General features: G+C 41.7%; 1 protein-coding gene across 1 annotated transcript in view; it reads left to right on the top strand.

Moving 5' to 3' along the window:
* Window positions 1–22,116, top strand: part of COLQ (collagen like tail subunit of asymmetric acetylcholinesterase) — a 39,301-nt gene extending 17,185 nt beyond the window's left edge. Inside the window, exons 4-17 of the mRNA XM_064704576.1 lie at window positions 346–390; window positions 1,157–1,183; window positions 2,675–2,746; window positions 5,101–5,163; window positions 6,075–6,101; window positions 6,724–6,768; window positions 7,467–7,502; window positions 8,442–8,522; window positions 11,685–11,781; window positions 13,417–13,556; window positions 16,304–16,423; window positions 16,999–17,119; window positions 19,721–19,823; window positions 21,803–22,116. Of these exons, the coding sequence (XP_064560646.1) occupies window positions 346–390; window positions 1,157–1,183; window positions 2,675–2,746; window positions 5,101–5,163; window positions 6,075–6,101; window positions 6,724–6,768; window positions 7,467–7,502; window positions 8,442–8,522; window positions 11,685–11,781; window positions 13,417–13,556; window positions 16,304–16,423; window positions 16,999–17,119; window positions 19,721–19,823; window positions 21,803–21,872 (1,047 nt within the window). The 3' untranslated portion in view covers window positions 21,873–22,116. The remainder of the gene's footprint in view (window positions 1–345; window positions 391–1,156; window positions 1,184–2,674; window positions 2,747–5,100; window positions 5,164–6,074; window positions 6,102–6,723; window positions 6,769–7,466; window positions 7,503–8,441; window positions 8,523–11,684; window positions 11,782–13,416; window positions 13,557–16,303; window positions 16,424–16,998; window positions 17,120–19,720; window positions 19,824–21,802) is intronic.

Genomic DNA, 22,116 nt, shown 5'->3' with positions numbered 1-22,116 from the left:
TCTTTTTCCAGCTGATGTGGTGTCTCCATGGCCTGGTTGCTAATTGTTCAGGACTCTGATAACTTCTCATCTTTCATTTGCCCCAGGCTTATTTTTCTTGCAGGTTCTCCTCATTTATGAGTTTCTCCTGCCCTTCCCATTCCCACATCAGTCCAACTCTCCACCCTGCTGTTCAGCAGTGGCACAGACCTGGGGTTTGGAGCCACATTCAAGCACAACACCCAACACCTCAGGTCCCAGGAGACACATACGGGGTCTAGGGCTGATGGAACACAAACACCTCACTAATGCAGTTTAATAATAGTGTTAATTAATAGTGTTAATAGTATTCATGTTCCTCCCTAGGGTCCACAAGGAATTCCTGGTATAATGGGACCAAAAGGGGAGAAAGTAAGTGTCTGTTGTCATGGAGTTTGATGTGGTTTTGAGGAGCAAAGAATCAGGGGAGGATGTTCACTTTTTTCTTTGTCTGTTTAGTGAATGGTGGGCCTTATGAATGGAAGGTTTGGCTTTAATTTGAATGTAAAGCTATGAATTGACTTGGAGCTATAATTTCAAACTTAGTCTTTCTGCGTTAATTTTCAGTCTTGAAGTATAATAGTCTTCCTTTGTGACCTATGTTTAAGGTATGCTTTGAGAAAGCATCTCAGGTGCAAAACTCAGCAATTTTACTGACCCAAAGGCCTTTGAGCTCCCTGTCCCTCCTGGAGAACATCAGGAGCAGAGCTCTCCCATACAGTGTGAGTTGTATGGGAGAGCTTAGGCATTAAAGTTGGCCTATGTGTTATGTTTTCAGATGTGCAAAGATTTGTTCCATAATGATGCCAAAGAGCCTTACAGCTGAAGCTGAACAGCTAATTGTGTGATTGGTTGTACAAGGATTTGATTGTAGATTTAGGGCTGAGAACACAGGAAAGACCAAGGAACACTGATACAGTAATTCTTCTCATTTTACCTCTGTAAGCACAGTTTTGAACACAAAGATATTCACAGTGTTTTGTTTGGTGGTATTTGGTTTTTTAGGGGAGGGGATTGTGGGTTTGCATGTTTGTTTGTTTGTTTGTTTGTTTTAATATAAATGCATTGATGCATTGACTTGAGTGCCACTGTGCCTCATGTGGTAACTGCAAGACTGACAAATTCCTTTCTCTGGCAGGGGGAGATTGGCAGGCCTGGAAGAAAGGTATGAATAAAGGTGCTGTCTCAGAAACCCATCCAATATTTAATAGCAGCTGCCAGAGAGGGGTGCAGACAACAGTTCAATAAAATTTAGCTAATGTTGAAGTTTAGCCTGTTAGTGCTTCTCTTACTGGTACCCAGGTGGGATGGGCTCAACTTCACCATTTGAACAGAAGAGTTGTCTTGGGAAATCTCTAAACTGCTACTTGCAGGAGGCTGGGGAGCTGTAGCAGTGCAAGGACATCTCTGGCTGCAGGGCTGGAGAGCTGCCCCAGCTGGCTTGAATTTGACAAATTCCCTGAGTAAAAGCATGGAGAGAAGCCAAAGAGTGGGACATTACCTGGAGTGTTTGTATGGACAATGGGAAGCAGATTATGGGAGTTATTATAAAGGATGTACCAAAAAACCCCAAAGCAAAATCAAACTTTTACTCATCCAAAGGCTCAGCCAAATACCCCTGAAGGAGGAACAACCATCAATGATTACCCTTCCAGAGCTCTGGCAGCAATGCAATATGCTGACTACAATCCTGTGCTTGGGGACATATGAGCTGTGATATATTGTCAAAAATATGTGTCCCTACATGTGATGAAACAGAATATGTTATCTCAGTCACTTAGTACATCCATTTAATGTAATTAACTTTAAAGAAGAAAGAAATCCAGGATGAAATCAGAGATATGCAGGGGGTGGTCACTAACTAGGAAAAGAAGTACCCTTCTAATAATATACCATGGATTTTGACACCTTTCTAATAATATACCAAGGATTTTGACACCAGCTACCAATCAGTAATTCAAATAAATATAAAACATATAAACAGAAGAGGCAATTTTCTTAATCTATTTTCAAATGCCCTACAGTAAACAAAAATATTATTAATATAAATTCAAAGATTCAAAACAGCAATGTCTTTGAGAGGATGACACACCAACCTACAAAAAAAGTGCTAAACTTTAAACACAGTACATCAACACTTACTGTTCTCACAAATACAACTAGGTTCTAAAAGAGAAGTCACTCAGGTTGGAAATAAAACTGTGCAACTCTTGTTAAAAGCTGTCTGGCCCATGAGAGTTCACTTTTGGCCCTTAAAGTCATGATGACATTTCTGAGATCATATTGTCAAGCAGTGTAATGCAGTGGAAGAGCCTTAATTTGCAGCGTTTTAGGAGATATTCAAAGAGTGACTTACAAGCAGCAATTAGATAAATAACTGTATGTACAGCTGTAGTTATTGGTAGTCATATAGTAGTTAATAAAGAGCAATTACAGCTAGCAGTGTAGGAATGTTCAGAATAAGGACCATAGTGACAGGAATAGTTAGTTAGAGAGTTGGTTCTCCTCTCAACATAAATTGGATTTGTATGGATATGAGTACACACAGGTATTTTATGCTCTGTCTGCAGCAGGGAGCTGTGCAGGAGTGGTGTTTTTATGAATCATTGTAGTTGGTGTTTTTATGAACCATTGTAATCAGTGTTTTCCGTTCAAGGGCAGACCAGGTCCCCCGGGCGTCCCTGGGATGCCAGGACCAGTAGGATGGCCTGGACCTGTGGGACAGAAGGTAAGACTGAAATCCACGTGGAACAAACTGCTCAGCATCACCATCTGAACAGAAGGGTTGTCTTGGGAAATCTCTAAACAGCTACTTGCAGGAAGCTGGGAAGCTGTAGCAGTGCAAGTACACCCTGTGCTTGTCCCCTTTCTTACCCTGTTCTGCAAAGTCTAGGGTTAGGTAGCTCCACCTTCAGTCCAGGCTCCCTGTAGCACTTCTTACAAGGATTAAAGGGAAATTGAAGATTATTACAATGAAGACTCATTGATGTCTCACAGTCACACAAATCAGTAAACTGCTTGCCATCATTATGACTGTTCTTTATGAGGATCCCTTTGCCTGAAGATGTACTGTGAGCTCATGATCAGAGGGAAAATACCAGGCTGATATCAAGGGAAAGAGATGACAAACCATGGCAACGATTAATCACATCTTTGAAGTCCATTCTCACACAAACAAATATTAATTCCTGTTATTTTTATTAATCAACAGCAGAAGAAATGACAGGGCGTGCTTTGCTACTGCAAAGTGGCTGTTTCACCTGTATTGGTTATAAAAAAACTTCAGGATAGCAAGCACTGGCTTATGCAAAAGGTATAATAGCTCTTCATAGGAGCTGTGGTTTGTGGAGCTTCTACAGGGACTTTTGAGACAACTTGCTTCTCTTCAATCCGGGATGCATTAGGCTAAAGGACTGCACACAATGCCTAGTTTGAAACTGCTTTTTCTGGTAAATCTTTGACTCTTCCTTTGCTCTATGAAGGTTGCTCCCCCCCCTCAGAGGATGTGATGCATTAGCTCTTGATACTGCAAAAATAGTAAGAGCTGACTTGTGAATTTAAGCCACATCTGTGAAGCAGATTTTCAAGATCTTCCCAGCCATGTTAGATGAAGAACATCATATTATAGTATGTGGGAATGTAGGCAAGCAGCAAGAGAGTATGTACATAAAAGAAATCCATGTTCACTTTGAACTGTGAGATGGGAAATGGTTCCCCCCACAAACACATTGTGTGCTATGATTTCCCACAGCAGGAGCAGAGAGGGCAGAGAAAAGGTTCAATCAACTCCTTCCTTCATAGTCTTAGTGAAGGAAGAGAGGAAGGCAGAGAGAAAATTCATACACTCAATCTTCTTCTTGTATAGGTGTTAGTTTTATTTATGTGGTCTTCCTAATTTTGATTAATATGCTTTGTCTCATTACTCTTGATTAGTCAATTCTGTGCTTTTTCATCGCATTCCTAGAAGCATCCCTCATATTCAGAAGTAATATTTTTTCCTACACTTTAACTGCAAGTCCTTCTTGCTGTTTGATGGTAATTCTTCTGCTTTTATTGTCTCTTCTGATACTGGTCTCCTCTGTTCTTTATGTAGGTTCATAGTTTCATTTTTTCTGGTCTTTATAAATTTCATTTTCCTGCCTGTCAGTGAAGGCTCCAGCTGAATACAGTACAGAAGATCTCTGTGATCATTTCAATTGGTCATGTCTCTCTTTCCTTTCTCCCCATCTCTGATCTTCACCAACTTACAATATTCTTCCTCACCACAGATATTTACTGCATCTCCATCTTGCTGTTAATCTCCAGTAAGTTGCTGTTCTAGGTTTTTAAGCTCATATCCATATGTGGATATTTGCCGTTTCTTCAGATGGTTCTTCTTGTTTTCTCTTACTTTGACACAGTCTAACTTCAGTCCCTATTTCTCCTACTTTGTTCCTTCAAGTCTTGTGTGAACTTCTGCAGAGGCATCAGCCAATGGGAAAATCTTTTCAATTTCTGGGATAGTGAAGGCCGAAGAAGAGTAAGAGCCAAATGTTCTGCTGGTACCACTGCTGCATGTCCGGGGGTCCACTCTCTATTTCATGCTAGATATAATTAGTTGATGGCAGCCAGAAAAGTGGTTGTAAAACATTTTCATGATTTACTGGCTCTAAAAGACTGTTCAGCACATGGTGCCTAAGAACTACTGTAAAAGCAGTCACTCTGCCCCCACAAGCTGTGAGGCATGCAGAAAAATGCCTTTCTTTTCTGCAGCTCAGTGGAGGTGATGCTGGGTACAGACAATGCATCTTCATGCAGAAAAGGATGCACTGCTGAAGGTGCTTTGCTTGCATGTCCTTTAATAACAGCTGGGAAAACTGAAGCAAAAGTTATCCACACAAGAAAATTCAAATAGAAGAGTAAGATAACATGTGAGTGCTCAGGCAGAATACAATTGCAATATAAACCCCTGTCCACAATGCTGCACCAAAGTCAGGCTTAACTATTTGACATAAAACCTACCTGAACACTGAACTGTCAGACATTCAATCATGACCTCATGGGAGAGCCTCATTCAATAACTCTCTTTATTGAACCCTTTAGGGTGAAAAGGGAGAGTTGGGTGTGATGGGATTGCCAGGTACAAGAGGACCAATGGGCTCCAAGGTTTGTTAACCAAACTGCATTTTCAGACATTGGTTTCTAACGCTCTGCTGACAGCTGCTTCCTTCATCAATTTTCTGGAAAGCATTTATCAAGATGTATGTGTCTAATACAGATAAAAAATATGTTCTACATCAAGCAAGGTTATGTTGTCTGTTTGGGCTTGGCTGTGTTTTTGGCTTTTCATAAAAACGCTTTGTTATAAATTTTTGTAGTTTATTTTAAAAGCAAGCTCAGATATAATTGTATCCCACTGGAAAAAATAGAGTTCTTAAGCATATCTGCAGCATTAAATCATGTCTGCAATGCTTTCCACCCACCTCATAAGACTGTGAAAATTCATTTTGGTCCCCTACTAGAACTAGGCATATTACTGGCAGTTGGAATAAATTATGCAATTAGTTTATTCAAATAAAGGATTGGAAAGAAGAACTGAACACCTTTGTTTATTCCACGTTTCTTCAACAGAAACTCAGTTTTATGTTAATGATCACACTAGATTACTTAAGTATAACTTAAGTATGTTCCAGGGCAAAAAATTAACAAACAAGTAAAACAGAAGAGGAAGATTATTGTTAAAATTATTTCAGATTATTAATTGTATCTTCTAATGCTTTATTTACTCTCAGTTACAATTTATTTCACTTGTTTCAATTTCAAAGCACAATCAAAGCTGCTGGCTTTACCTGGCTTTTTCATAATGGCTTTTGGGCTGAGCTGTCTTGCCTTTAATTCATATTTCACAGTTCTGTTTCAGTGCAATTTTAGGAGCTGTAAATATTCATTTGCCTTTATGTGTTGATGCAATTAATTCTTTGTGCTTCGTTCTTTTTCTTCACTTCAAAGTTTGAAAGTCCGGCTTCTTGGGTGATCTTGAAAGCGAGAAGCATTAAAATATCTATCATTCCCTTTAGGGTTTTCCTGGAACTAGAGGAGAAAAGGTCAGTGTGACAACAGCATAATGTATAATTTAACATTTGGAAACACATTTTTTAAAAAAATGCAACTGTAGAAAGGAGGTTGAATTTTGATGAAGTCTAAAAGTCCCACTGAGAAATGAAAACGAGTATTGAGAAGGAGCACAGTGTTGTGGCTTGGGCTGGGGTGCTGAAGAAGTGAATTTTACACCCTGTATCCTCATGAACAAGTTGCTGCAGTGAAACTCACTGCAGGTTCCCCATCTGCAGCATGGGTAAAATAATCCTTAATTGTTGGTCTGGTTTAGTTAGGTGACACATGTTTTGGCACTGAGACACTTTGTACTCTAGGATCTTACAGTGGGACCTGAACTGGAGACAGAAGCCAACTAGGGGAAAAAAAATTGAAAGTATTATGTCCAGGAACGCATAAATTTAAAGTAATTATCTGGGGAGAATGACTCCCTTTTCCTACAGTCCTTAGCATTAATTGTGTTATGATATCAGTAATGAAGCATATCTCTCACTCTGAAGATATTACTGTATTCTGTTGACTTCAATAATGCATTGTATGGGAAATAATATTTTTTGCTTCTTCTTGAAATGGTAGTAATTGGTCTATTGTTCTACTGTTATCTCTCTTCAGGGATCCAGAGGTGACAGAGGCGACAAAGGAGTCAAAGGAGACCCGGTAATTTTCTTTCCCAGATGGCTGTGAATGTGCATCTGAGGATCTGACAGGGAAAAACCAGGAGGGGCATGGAGGAAAGGAGCCTGACAGCATATTCCAGGGAGGGCAGGAGTGGTGAGGGAGAGCAGTGTTCCATCAGCTGGGGGGCAGCGGGGCAGCTCCATGTCCCTGAGCCCCCAGCCCGAGGCACAGGGGGTTAATGAGTCACAGGAGGGTTTCCCTAGAGTCACCCAGCCCCTCCTGGGCTGTGCAGCCCAGAACCACGGCAGGTCCCCAGAATGCTTTCGGCTGGTCATACGGTAACACCGGGAGGGGAAGAGGGGGAGAGATTCATGCCTGGGGGTTCCTTCGACTAAGAAAGGAAAAGTAGGAAATGCCATCCCCAAAGGCAGGCTTTGGGAGCTGTCCAGGTAGCAGAGCTGCCAGTAGACAAGAGAACAATCAGGGTGATTTTGCTAGAGAAGCAGAAACTGGCAGCAGAGGATCAGACAGACAAGTAATGGCACCATACAAGGAGCTTTATAGTAAAATTTTGTTTATAAATCTGCACCTACTGCATTACCTGCCGTGCTGAGTCAGTGCAGGGGTTTTTAACTGATACCCACACATGACAATTGGATTTTTCCTTCCAAGGAAGGTGCTGCTTTGTCAAAGATCACTAAATATATTCTGATTATTTTTCTCCTTTGACTTTGTAGGGAGAAATAGGCTTCCCTGGAATGCTGGGACAAAAAGTAAGTAAGTGGGTGTGATATGCTGGCAGTTGTGTTAAATGCTGAGAAAAGCTCAATGAGTGGATTCATGGACTTCTGGGATGGCATAAGACATTGAAGGTCTTGCTTGATTCAGAGACCAACATTGCCTGGACTCATCAATTTCTTTTTAGCTTAAGAGAAAACTCAGATTTATCTCTTTGGTGCTGTTTCTCTTCCTCCCCCCCCCAAATTATTTCTTTAGTTATAATCTCACTCCTATTTAAATGCCCTAATTTCTAAAGTTTTATTCACTTGAAACTAGTAAATATTTCCTTCTTGATACTCTGAAATAAAATGGCATTACTGTATATAGCAGTGATAACCCTGACAAATTTTTAATTCATCATTATTCTGGACTTGAAAAACAATCAAAATTCAGGCGCTGGCTTATGGAAAACTTAAAGATGGATAATTTTAGTGCATAATCAAACCATGCCTCTGAAATAAGAAAAGGAATTAACAGTTGCTTCTAGAGAGATGAGAAGATAAGTGAATTTACCTTCCTTTCCCTGAGTATTTTCATGACATGTGCATCTTAACAGCAAAGCAAGACATTGCAAAGGGGTCAGAGAGCTTTCCCAGCCGTGCATCTTAACAGCAAAGCAAGACATTGCAAAGGGGTCAGAGAGCTTTCCCAGCCTTGACCTCTCCAAGTCTCTAAGTGCGTTCCTGATCTCATGTGGCATCTTCCTTAGGAAAGGTATTTTTCAGGGATATGTGGGTAAATTGTATGAGCTTCTTTTTACTTTATGTTTGTTTTAAACTATTTTATTATAATTTTGGATTTCTAAGAAAGAAACGGTGCCAGCATTATCTAGAGGAAATATGTGAATGACAACCATGTGCATCTGATGTCTTGCTCGAGGCAGGTATAACCATGTACTTAACTCCTTTTTCCTTCCCTCTGCACCCACCAAGGGAGAGATGGGCCCCAAGGGACAGTCTGGAGTACCAGGACACAGAGGACCTATAGGAAGACCTGGAAAACGAGGCAAACAAGTAGGATTACGGTGTTTCCTCTTCCTGTAACTCGTGGCATCTGTGTGACTGTGTGGTCTAAGCTCATGTACCATGCACTGTGCTGCACAGGGAGGGGAGAGAAGCCCTAGAACACCTCACAGGCAAAAAGCCCTCAGCTTTTGGGCTGGAGTCTTGTCTGCAGCACTCAGCTCCCTGCCCAGGCAGGATGGGAAAAGTTGTTTTTATCCTGGATTGGTAATGAACTCATTTAATACAATTTGAGCAGATCTTGAAGGCTTCCTTTGAATCCTAAGCAACACAGGATTATGGTCCCAGCCCCACCTGACAGCTAGAGAGCTCAAAATTATGCTAGCAGAGTTACATTTTCAGAGTTCCAGCTGAATTGTAAAGGCTCGGAATTGTGTGTAAATTGGATACTGACTCCACCAATGCAGCATTTCAGTAGTAGAGGCTTAGCTGGAAGTGGTTTATTCGCAGTCTTGTTATACCCAGCATGGCAAGGAGAGGCACATCCCTGCTTCACTGTTGCTCTGATGAGACCAGGTAATATCTGAAGTGACAAAGTAGCCACTGTGGGGAAAAAAGAAGAGCTAGGTGTTAGGGAGGAAGTAATAGATCCCCAAGTAAGGGAGGTATGAGCAATGTAAGTCTCCTAGATGACCCACAAGAAATGTTTTTCTGTCCTAGATTTGTCAGGTTTTAAAAGCTGTTGTGTGCTCTTTGCTGGTTTTGAGGGGTTTGCCTTTTTTTTTTTAAACCCTGTTTATCTCTCCTGCCTGTATGCTGTGGAATGTCTTTCCACAGCATAAGACAAGAGAAGATGCAGTGCCTGCAGATCAGCTTGAACACCGGGCACTCCTTATTTGACCTTAGACATTTTGTCACCTTACACAATGGCTTAATAAAAAAGTGGTGACATAAGCATGTCATAATTTAAGACAACAATCAGTGTGACTAAAAGACCTATAGTCTGCCTCTAGATTGGTGTTTCCAGTCCCAAGGCTCAGTACACAAACCCTTTTCTGGTGCCCTGAGAGCAATCTTAGCATTCAGCATGAAAAAGTCTTTCCCTCTCTGTAACTGGTGAACTTATTTCCTTTCTTCTTTTTTAATCCTGTGAAAAAACCAGGGAGTGGCATTTTAAGGCTCTGTAGGTCTGGCTGCCACCTTTAAGCGCTGTAGTGGTCTGGCTGTTTGTCCAGCTGAGGGGATAGTTTCCACCAGCATGGGGCCATTTCCTGTCTCTTGATCCAGCTGACATGCCTAGATAAAAGCTGCTAAATTAAGCAGGTGTCACTTCCACTTGCATTTCCAGATATGTCTTGATTAGCTCACTGACTTCTTCAAGTCTCCCTGCCTCTGGGACAGGCTCTTCCTGAATCGTGGCCAGGAGCTGGGAGTCACAAGTCACAGCCTGACACAGCTGACCGAGACACAGCACCCAAAGCTTTATAACTTGGGAACTGACCCCAGGCACACCCCAGTTTAGGGTTTCAGCCTTGACAAGGAGGAATGACTTAGGGCTTTGGGTAATGTTAGTTTGGAAGAAAGGGCATGAGCACAAATATTGTCAATGGGAAAATCTTCTCCCAATGCCGTGGGCACGTGTGAAAGATAAACAAGGCAAAAACATTGAACATCAAGCCTTGCCATTATTATTTAATCCATCAGAGCTAAGCAGGAAGGCATTAAGCAATCTTCCCTCCAAGCAGGGGATGCAGAAAACAGCTTGTTTTCAGTCAGTACACATCCGACTGGCACTGCCTTGCCTCTGTCAAATTGCTGCTGTGTGGGGGAAGGAGATTTCCCACAGTCTTCTTTGGGGCTACAAAATCCTGGTCTGCTAGTTCTGTGTTGCATAATGTAAGAAGTAATTAGAGATCAGCATCACTGACATTCACATAAATCCTGAAATATTTTTATGGCTCAGAGCTTACCTAATAGGATTAAACAAAGCAAATATTCAATTAGTTCTTTATAGGCCATGGCAAAATCAGCCTTCCTCTGCTGAAATGGTGCAAGCGACATTCAAATGTATCCATAGGATGTAACATATCCTATAGCTACAATTATTTCAGCATATATTAATATATATGCTTTGCTACTCTTAAATTAGGTATGCAATCATTCATTGTATGATTCTGAATGCACATTAACCTGGAATTACACCATCTTCAAAGAAATAATCTCCTTTGTCATTAAAAGAAATCTTACAAAACGCACATCATTTTTATTATCCTAAATAATGTTTGCTGCTGCATAAAAATCAAGTCAGATATTTAAACTTTAAGCTATGTAATACTTCTGAAATATAAAGCTGAGAAATCCAAGCCTTGGAGAGTATATGAGCAGGAAGATAAATATAGTTATTTTTAATAAGTGTCACCGTATTAAATTCAGGAGCAAAAAATGAGAAGGTGCCAAACAGTTCTAGGTTGAAACTTCCAAATGCCTGAGGGTATGGCTGCACAAACAAGCTCCCATGAGGCAAATTAGGGCTGATTTTTGAGAATATCAGCTATTGTATGTGCAAGCCCCTCTCCCACAGGTAATTTTGCAGCATTTCCTACTGCTGCCAGAGGGACACCATTTCTCAGCATGAGGTTGATAAACACTGTAAGGCCAAGCCCTGGCTTGGCTTGTGATGATTTGTTATCCTAGCCATACCCACAGTGAAAGTCGAGGAGATACAGGAATCCAGGCACCTCAAACATTCTGAAAATACTGTGAGTGTCAAAGTCATCAGTGATCTTCTGAAAGGCTGCACCCTATGACTGGGAAATGTCACTGTGGAAGCCCTCGGCAACTCCTCAGTGATTTTCCCCTTTCTTTCTCAGTGGCACTCGCTTCTAGAGAGTTACAGGGGTTAAACAGGCATTCCTAAAGAAAGGCTATCAAATGATTGAAGTCAGAGCAGGGTGATTGCTGACTCCTCCCAGGGCAGATCCCTGTCACCATTCCCATTTGGGAGCAGAAGTCCTGCCTGGGCATGCCCTTTTGTCTCCACGTAGGAGATGAGAACCTTTGTTCCCCAGGGTGGTGTCCATGAAGTTCATGTTTCTTCTGGCAAATATTTTGGCTTTCTTAAATGGGAAGCCAGTGCTGGCTTGTTACTAATGTTTGTTTGTTTTGTTTGTTGCTAATAGCTTAGCCAAGAAATGGGTGTCACTTCTCTTCCAGGGACTCAAGGGGGACATTGGACCCGCGGGTGTCATGGGCCCACCTGGCAGGCCTGGCCCTGTTGGCCAGCCAGGCCCCCCTGGACCCTCAGGTCTAGGTAAGCCAAAAATGAGGTAAACCAAAAACACTCCCCGGGAGTGTCCCTGTTCCCCAGCCCCTCCTGACTCATCAGGCACACACAGATCCCTCTGCACAAAGGCTTTGTTTGCTTCTCCATCCATGGCAAGGAGAGGATTTCTCCTGGAGGCAGGTCATGCCATCTTTGTCCATTATTTTAAAACTCACTTTATGGCTTCTGATGTTTCAGATAAAACCAAAACTAATCCTATGTGGTCCCTGAGGGATTTTTGTAGATGGGGACGTTGAAAAGCCATCTGGCAACCTTGGAGAGACTAGGTAATCTCCATCATCAAAGGTCTGCCTCTCCAGATATCCTGGCTTGCAATGAAAAACTGTGATTTCTAATCAGACAGGACAGGTTCACCCTGTGCAGCTCTGCAAGGGAAAAATAGATGAGATTCAAGTTAAAGTGTCATTAAGGAAATAAGGGAAGAGAATGGAAAGAGATAGGAGTCAGGGGAAAAAGAGAGCAGTGGAGAAAATCTCTATATAATTAAATGCTTGAGATCTATGCTCACTGCAATTGTGCAAATGTAGAAATTATCAGAAAAACCTTGTAATAACATAATTGTACATCCCCAGAGCTGTGCATGCACATGAACCCTGGTCAGCTTCTGCATCCAAAATGGACAGGAAGGACAATACATGACCCACAACACACAATGTCCCCTTCCATTTTGCTTTCCCTTTTCCTTCCCTTGCTTGCATTAGTGGACAGGAGGTCTCTTCTTGTGGTGGTGTGGAAATGGGACATCTGTGAAGCTGAGCACAGCTTCAGAATCTTCACATATCTCATGGCTCCCATTAAGAAGCATCTTTGCCCGAGTAAATTAGTTGGAAGATTTCAGAAGGCAGAATTTTCACCGTGCTGATGGGAAGGCAGCCAGGACCTTGAGATTACTTTTTCAAGGTTTTATTCCATCCACAGAAAGTTTATGTGTCAGGGTTATTAATCTTTTTCCTCCAGAATATAAATTTTGATCCTAAAAGACATTTCTCTAATGATGCAACTGCTTGCAGTATGACCACATTGGCTCTTAATCTAAATCTGCAGAGCAGTGCATCCTTGCCAAAGTTTGAAAGTCAAAAAGCAGTATTTTTTTATGAATGTTTAATTGAAACATTAAAAAGCTCCTGTATTTTTAGTTGGGTTTTTGCTGTATAGAAACCTGTGAAACAGCATTGCTCAAGTGGTTATACAAAGGCCCAAGTCCAATCTGTTGTGGACTTATACAGAGACTGACTCTACAAAATTTGGTGTGTAGGCGCTGTAGAGTGATTTGTGTGTTCATCCTCTCCTGAATTTCTGTAGCTTCAAACAGGCTGACATTTATTCTAAACAAATGGTCTCTCTCTTCCTCTGTAAAACTGGTAGAAAAATTCAGAAGGTGATCTGAAATAATATGACTGTGGTAAAAAACTGGCATCTTTCTCCTAAACTATTGGAATTAGTGCCTCCCTTCAGTTCCCAGTGGAAGTGGTGGGAGCTGTGCCTGTCTGAAAACTTGGGTAAATGCATATATCCACCTGACCTGTACTTTTCCCCCTAAGGCTGTGTGTGTGTGGTGTGTAGTAACCTCATAACAAGGCAAGCTGGTCCTCTGTTTCCTAGGGCAATTTGCAATAGGACCAAAGGGAGAAAGAGGACTGCCAGGGCCTCCAGGGAGATGCCTCTGCAGAACCCCACAGCAAATGAGTAACCCATCATATGAGCAATCTGTGTTTGGACACAGTTACCCCAAGGTTCCCGCGGTAAGCAGCTTTTCTGGGAGGGGATGTGAGCAGCTCTGAAGTGCTTTTGTTATGAGAGGTGTTGTACTCACTAATACTTTTTGTTTAATAGGAAGATATATAGGTAATGTGTGATTTCTGGTACCCAAAACCCCTGAAATCCAGAGGTGCAAAAAAGTTCAGTCTTGTAACTTGTTGTGTAATTGATGCGCTGAAATGCAGCTGTTCCAAAACATCAGTAAGGTAGCATATATTTGGAAATGTTTTTCAAGCCTAGGAGTGCTCTCTTTCATCTACTACTGTACACATGTAATCTGTCCTTTTTATTTCATTAAATCAGAATGCATTTCAGATTGGTCAGTAAAGTAAGCATACCTTTCTGGTTTGTTTGGGGCTTTTTAAAGACAGTGATTTCTGAATTGAATTTTGGGATCAAGCATTTCACATATGCAATAGAGCTTTCTCCCAGAGCACAGATCCTCAATAACAGGAGTTTCCACAAACTGTGAGAATCAGGTGTCTGGGCTCCAGTCTGCAGACATACACATTATATGGCTGATTTCCATCTCTAGCCTTGAAAGCATTTTTACGAGCAAACTGGACAAAATACTTTAAAGGACGAGGCATTGATGAAATGTGACCTAGTAATTTTTTATCACTGATTTCTTTGGGCTTTGTGGCTACTGTTTATGTCCTTCTCCTTCTGCTGGGCCCTGCCTCATTAATCTGTGCAGTGCAGCACTCAGTCAGTGATGAAGATGCTCCCTTGGGGCTGTGTGCCGGCACAGCTCAGCACTCCCCCCATGCAAGTGGAAATGGTGTGGTGTCTGCTTGTCCCTGCATGCCAATGAGCAGCAGCTGGCTTTGTCAAAGCCCCACCTGTCACAGTGTCAGAAAGCTGTCACGGTGGTGGAAGGGACACACTCACAGCACCGTTAAACGGGGTCATTGAGCTCAGACTTTTGCACAAGTGGGTTTCAGGTCTCGGCAGCTGTGCCAGCTGCTTGCTCATCCCTGGCTGTGCTGTATTAGAAAAAATCCTCCTGTTGTTTTGAAAACATAATGGCAAGAGATGAATGTGCTGAAATAAAGGTGCATATCACTCCATACAGTGCAAAAAAAACCCCATTGTGTACTTTGCAGCCTGGAGAACTCATAGGAAAAGCTTTAAGGCTCTCAATATAACGTAGAGGTCTCATTACCCTCCTTCGCCATCAGGCACAGTTTCCTATCTTAAAAGATAGGATCTTAAAAGATAGTGATGATAGTAATAGATCTTAAAAGATAGTAATGAGAGTGTAAACATGCAAAATACCATACACTATCACTATGAGCCCCCAGGTGCCATTTTGTTGCCAGGAATGTGAGAAGGCAAAAAGGCAAGGCTTAACTCTGGAAATGAAGCACTTCCAGAGCAGCATTACCTGTTTCCCTGACCACCCCCTTTGTTTTACTCCCTTGAGAGTAAAAACACTTTAACTTAAACCAAAGCTTAAACATCACTATTGTTTATTCTGTCCAGATCCCATGTAGCAGCACTGATGCCTGTCTTAGGCCACTTGAAAGCTCTTGTCAGGATTCTATAGCTGCACATGGAAAAGACCCAGAGGTGGTGCTCTGTGCCCTGGGGTTTGCCAAAGCAGCACAACCTCAGTGCCACCACCCATGCACCCAGCAGCTCCTCCAGAGGAGGGCAGAGGCTGGGAAACAAAGTGCTGGTTTTCTGTCATTGGCTTAGATTCATTCCATTTTTTAAAATCTTGTGCAATTTTAAAGGCTGATATCTGTAATGGTTTGAGACAGCATAATTTTGTTATTGATTTCAAGAGAAATTGAAGCTCTGGGGATGAGCTTCAATTACAGAATCAGTTCTGTGCTGGCCTCCTATTTATTTGCTTCCTTTCATTCAAGCTGAAGGCATTTTTATTCAATGCTTCTTTAATGAAATTGGCCTTCTTCCAAGGTTATGGGAATGTTCTGCTATGTAAAAATTTCAAGGTAACTTGTTTTTTAAAGAGCCAATTCTGTTTATGTTGGTGTGAATCAGAGTCAGACCTAAAACTATTTTGCCCAGAAACACTCTATTTGCTTTTTCTTAATTTAAAAATGGCTTGAATCTTATAAAAATTAAATTGATTAAGCTGCTGAAGGAAGAGATTATTTTCTAATGCCTTTTACATCCAATTTCAGTGATTGAGACATTAAAGAAATGGGTAAGAGAGCAGCTTGTCCTAATTTTTCCATTTTGAACTTTTTTTTTTTTTTGCAGTATAATTGGAGATTTGGTGTCAGACCACAGTATATGCATATAAAGAAACATGCGTTTTAGTGTCAATTAAATCTAAAGAAATAACAAAGATGTAAAAGTTAAGTGAAGGTTGTATTTTGTATTAAGCCATGCATTATTTATTTTGTAGCCACAAACATGCCTAAAAAGTTATAGTGAATCCACAAAAAGCACTTATGTCTATTTGGATTTTGCAATTGCTTCAGCATCAAACCATTTGAGTATCATAAAGTTCTTCTCAGCTGTGATTGTGCACTACTATTTGTATGATTTTTACCTGAGGATGTGCATTTCAAAATAGGGGCCCGGAAAAGACCATTCCATTGCTGTAGGTTCTCACCTCTTCTCTTTCTGAAAACAACTGAACCATTTTCCTGTATATTATTTACCTATTTGAAGATACATATGCCAAACTAGATTCTGTGATAATCCAAAGAACTTCTTGAGAAGGTTACCAATCGCCTCTTTTTCTGTGCACCAGATTTTTGTGGTGAACAATCAAGAAGAATTGGATCGGTTAAACACCGAGAACGCGTTAGCATTTAGAAGAGATCAGAGATCTTTGTATTTCAAGGATACCTTTGGATGGCTCCCAGTCCAGGTAAAAATATGACTGTGGTTTCAGAAAACCCTTGAGTGTATATTCCATTTTGAAATACAGAACATACTTCTGTGCTTAAGGTGTCATAGCAAATCAGTTAAGCAAATGGGGAAAAGCTCATTTTTGAACACTGCCACAACTGTACATAATTCTGTGAATTTTATTCACAGAAATCTTAATTACTGAGGAATTAACTCAGCAGTGTTGCAGATTTTGCTAACCTTCCTCTGAACCACTGGTGAACAAACTGGACCAGAGTTCAGGGAATTGTGGTGGTAAAAAGAGTTTTTATTTAATACAAAATAAGGCAAAACTCACCAGGGTACAGAGTTGCAGAACTAAAACCCTGCAAACCAAATTCACATACTTCCTTATTGCTTCAAGGAGCTGAGTCCTGCTGAAATTAGCAACAGCATCCTTCTTGTGTCTGCTGGACTTTGGATCAGGCTCTGTATAAACCCTCTGACCAACAAATAACAAGCCATAAAACCTGGCCCCTAGAGCCCTTCTCCTCTGCTTGCTAGCCAGGCTGCTGCTGGTGTGGTTCAGTAACCCCTGTGTGTTTGCCTGGCCAGCTCTCCCCTCTGTACCCCATGGATTACCGCCTGGAGGAGGGGGGCACCTGTGGAGATGGCGTCGTGCAGGATGGGGAGGAGTGCGACGACGGCAACGCGGTGGTGACCGATGACTGCATAAGTGAGTTACAGCACAGCAGGACAGGCTTCTTCCCGCCAGGGAAGGTGCATTAATTGTACCACAGGGTACACTGCTTATGTCTGGGAGAGCTTGTGTGGTTTGTGGATCAAGGGCAGGCCTGGGGAAAGGGAGGCACGATGGCCACAGGGTGAAAACTGAGGCATCCGTGCATGTGGATGGCACACACCACACAGGACAGAAGTGACAACAGCACTTCTCTGCATCCTTGCTGAGTCAGAAACTCTGCATTTCGAGGGCCATGCAGCAGCTGGGTTACACACACACCTTTCCTGGGGGCTGCCAGCTCTCTCTAAAAGCTGTAGCACACCTTTGCAGTGCAGCGCAGCCCTTGGGATAGACACTGTTTCTTACGATATAATAGGTCCTCAGTCCAGAAACACTACTTTGGATTTTGTTATTCACTTGCATAGTGGAGGTGTCAGCCCACTATCTTCACTATCAGGTCAGCTCACTCAGTCTCTGGTCAGTCCCTCTGGTGCTGGAAATGTCGTAGGCCAGGCCCGGCCCGGGTGGGCCACAGGTGTGAGCTGCCAGTGCTCTGCTGGGTGTTCAGGCCAGAGCCATTTCAAGAGGTTCCAAGAAAAGGGATAAAAAACACAAGTCCAGGAAACTTCTTTCCCTCAGCTAGCTAAAAACTAACTAAAGACAAAAAAAAGAGCTCCATCCCGCTGTCTGTCTGTCCACAGACAACACAGTCAGGAGCAGGAATGTGGAGGAGGAGTGCAGAGTCTGATAACAAACTGCTGCTTCTTCTCTCCCTCCTTCACTCTCTGGAACAAGGCTTAAAGGTGCAACACTTATTATTCAGCATGAACAGAACGAGACGATTGGAGATAAAAGCATCATATAGTCAACCCAGGACACATGTCTACTCCATCTTCCTTCCATTTTGCTGATTGTGGATAGCAAAGAGCATATAAGAGCATACAAAGAGCATATAAGCATTTGAGCAGCTGTGGTAACCTTCACTTCCCCCTCTCTCGGTTAGTTTTACATCTTGAATCCTTCCCCAGAGCATAGCCCTACACCATCTCCGCGCAGTAGGTATGGTGCTCTGTTGTTCCCAGCAAAGGGATGCTTCTTCACACTTCAGAACAGTATTACACAACACTGAAAGATGCAATTTTTCATTTATATATGACTCACTGACTCTGAAAATGGGGTGTGTGCAACCATGCCCTGTGTAAGTTTCTCCATCCAGCTGTCCATCACCACCCTTCCCCTTATGACTTAGGAATCCCCACCAGCTTCTCAATGACAACAGGAAAGAGATTTCAAAGGCAATTCCATCTCAACAGGTCTAGGGAGACACATAAATAAAAGCCCCTCTAAGTTTCTATGCTTGCCTGACTGCAGAGTACTCCAGAGAGACAGCAGACAACATCTCTCCTGTTTCCAGACATGAGGAAATGATTAAATTAGAACTTGCAATCAGACGTGGGGAACAACCATGTGGCAAGATAGTGTTCATTAGTTCCAGTGCCTGCAAAACTGTGCACTCTGTGTCTGAGGGCACATCATGTTCTCTGAGCTATGCACAGGGCAAAGCCTCAATGGAGGCCTTGCAGTACAGATTTCTGACACTGATGTGACCCATCCTTGAGTTATTTGGAAATGAGCACACTGTCCTCATCCTTCTACTGTAACTGAACCAAAAGGAAAAGGCTAGATGAATGTTAAATGGATTTTATTGTAAAAAAGGCTTGTCGGTCTTAGAAGCATCAATTTCTGACAAACACGTCCTTGGTGCAATTAATTAATCATTTCTATTTGTAAATAACCCACTTTAGCCTCTTAAAAACTCCCTGCTCCTGTCTATTTAATCCTTTCTTGATACCAATGGATTCTCCCAGAAGATGTCAAAGGGATTTTAACTGAATTAATTTGTTCATATTAGAAAGTCATTCTCAATATGCTATAGATATCAAAATCAAAGTCCAATTGCTAAAATGGCAAACAAACCCACAAATTACTGCAGCCTACATGTCAGTCACCATGAAAAATTGTGACAAATCCCACTCACTCTCAAGTCAGTAAGAGTCAGCAGTGGGAAAGACACGATTTTGGCAACACTTATATATTTTATTTCTTTATAGACAGGCTGCAAAATTTCGTTCATATGTGGAAACTCACAGCAGACAAATACAGATATTGTACAGAATTGAATAAAGGTCTAAGTTGGGAATTCCAAACCAGTTAACAACCTAAGATTATTTTTTTGAGATTGTGACTTCCCCAAATAATTTTATGTTAACTGTATTTTATGTTTCCCTTAAATTGTTTTGATGGTAATTATCTATGGCAATAATAAGTTTCAAATAAGTGCTGTTGTAATTACTGATTCTGTAGTAATTATTTTTAGCATTTATCCATTCTTTCCCTTCATCACAGAAATCAGCTGATAAAAGTACATTCTTTGTAGTGAAGAGTACTGCTCCTCCTAAGAGAGTCCTTACAGAATGCCTTCCTCAAAATATCTCACTTTATACTTAATCCTTAAAAAGCTAGTCCCAGTCACTTCACCTGTTTCTTTGACATGTGAAGTGCCTGGAAAGTGTTTATTTCTTTATTTTTCACTAGGGTGCCGCCGTGCTTACTGCGGAGATGGCTACAAGCACGAGGGGGTTGAAGACTGTGATGGGATGGATTTTGGATACTTGACGTGTAGAACATACCTTCCTGGGTATGTAAGAGGAGGTCTTCACTTGGGTTTGGTGGGGTGTTTTTGGTTTGATTATGAAGGGCGGTTTTGTGCGTGCTTTTCCTTTCTTTTTTCTCTTTTCCAGCTTTAAAACAGAGGAGTTTCACCCACTTTAACCTTGTTCCACTGGGACCACTGCAAGTAGCAGGGAAGAAAGTGTCTGCCAAATTATGTCTGTATATCATTGACTTTAAGGGCTAAATCTCATTTCACAGTAAGAAGTATGTGCCTCTTACTCTACAAAACAAATGAAGGTCACACAGACCTATGTTTGAGCATTTCTTGCCAAAATTTCCTTATCTGGTCACATTAATGTCCAGCCATAACATAGGGATAGTAGGAAAGACCACGACAAGATGATCACACTGAAGGAAAAAAAAACCCCACAATATCCAAACCCCAGACTTGTACCAACCTCCTGCTGCCCCTCCCATTAATGGGTACTCTGGGGGTGTATTTGCTTTGAATCAAGCAGCTTTTCCAAAGTGCAAGAAATTCATTCCCCAGCAGATGCAAAGCCATGCATCTGTGTAGCAAAGTCCTTCATTTAAAACATCTGCTTACTGTTGACTTGCCTTCTCTGCCTTTGTTTAGGCAGCTTCCTCTGGTCAGGGTTTTGCCTCCAACAGCAGCACCTCTATTTAGCTGTCAGGTATTGTTACTGGCTAACAGGAAACATTTAATTTGCAAATTAAATTATGTGCAGAGCCCTCATCATTCAGGGAAAAATAATGTGCTAATTGACAGGAATAAGAAACCACAGGATGTCTTTGTAAATCTAGTGCTGTGCTAATCCTTCCACTGTAATTGTTGGAGCACTTTTGGTATAAGAGGTTACTAAAATTCAGGCCAGGCAACCTGACAAAACTGAAACATTTTGCAGAGACCTCACCTTCAGACAGTGTGGAGTTGTTCTCTATTGTGAAAACTCTTCCCTTCGAAGAGTCTGAAATTTGGTGCCCAACGTAGCACCACAAAAGCTTGAAGAAAACTTTATATATTTCACTTTGCTTGTATATTCAAGTTGTGAAAGAGCAACTGAGATTTTTTTTTTGTGGTAGTCTGCAAATTATCTACCAAACTAAAGAAAAAGCTGTGAATCATGAGCAAGTGGGCTGAGTATGTGAGTATAACACTCCCATGGGAGTTTTACCCCGAAGTAACCTTTCCTCCAAGAGCTCTGCTGCAACTGATTTTCCCATTTTTTACTCTTTCCAGCCCACAGATCCCTCCTTCTGTTTCACACACCTTCTCCAGATTTGATGTTAGTCTGAGAATGTGGGTTATCCTAGGACGTAGTTTTAAAGCTGCATAGCTTGACATTGTGGATGTGTTATTAACTTAGACATTGAGGCAATAAAAAACTCATTTTAATTCTTATTAACAGTTCTGGTCAGGTCTTTAGTAAGTAGAGTCACTGCTCAGTTTAAGTCAGTAGAAAGAGAAAATCTCTGTTTCTCTTTATTTTGCAAGGACTCTTCAAATTACTCTTTTTATAGTTATTTCTAATGTGGGAATGTGTCACTCTCATTATTTCAAGTACATGGAAAAGAAGTTAAAGGGCAGGCACAGTCATGCCTGCTGAAGCTATTGGGAGTAGCTGGAAAAACACTCAACTCAGAGCCTCAGATATTTTGTTCCGCAGCTCCCGTGGGTGAGCGCCAGGACTTTTGCATCCACCCCCATGAAATGCTCCAGTCCTGATGCCAACAGGGATTTTATTTTTTTAATTGACATTACTGGGAGTAAAGTCTTCACTCATAGTTTCTCCTGGACGCCTGTTTTGCTGACAGAGGAGAACACAGTCGAGCACTGATGAAAATTGCCCTCCTATTTAGTTTCCCATATGCTGCTGCATATGCATATTCCAAGGTTCTTCACTCCTACAGAGAGTTACAACCAGGAGCCATGTAAGTGAACCATACCATGCTCTGAAACTGAGATATTCTCTTTTATTCCAGGTCTTACGGGAAACTGCGCTGCACTCCTTACTGCTACATTGACTCCACACAGTGTCGATACTTCACATGAGGGAGCAGAGGTGGGCAGCATCCCTCGCCTAGGGGTGCTAGGTGCTACACTATCACCTACCAAGAAGGACTGGGACACAAAAACCTCCCACCCACCTCTGAGAAAACAAGCAAAGATACATCATGCTGCTGATGGCCATTCTGAGATTTTTTTTTTAAATATAGATTTGTCAGATAGGGAAAAATAGGACCACTGCATCCTGTCTTAATAGAGAAACTAATGTCAAGCTGTGTGTGCCAGTGAG

Source organism: Zonotrichia leucophrys, chromosome 2, assembly GCF_028769735.1.
Source record: "Zonotrichia leucophrys gambelii isolate GWCS_2022_RI chromosome 2, RI_Zleu_2.0, whole genome shotgun sequence".
In the NCBI taxonomy this organism is placed as follows: Eukaryota; Metazoa; Chordata; class Aves; order Passeriformes; family Passerellidae; genus Zonotrichia; species Zonotrichia leucophrys.
This window is presented reverse-complemented; position numbering and strand designations above follow the sequence as displayed.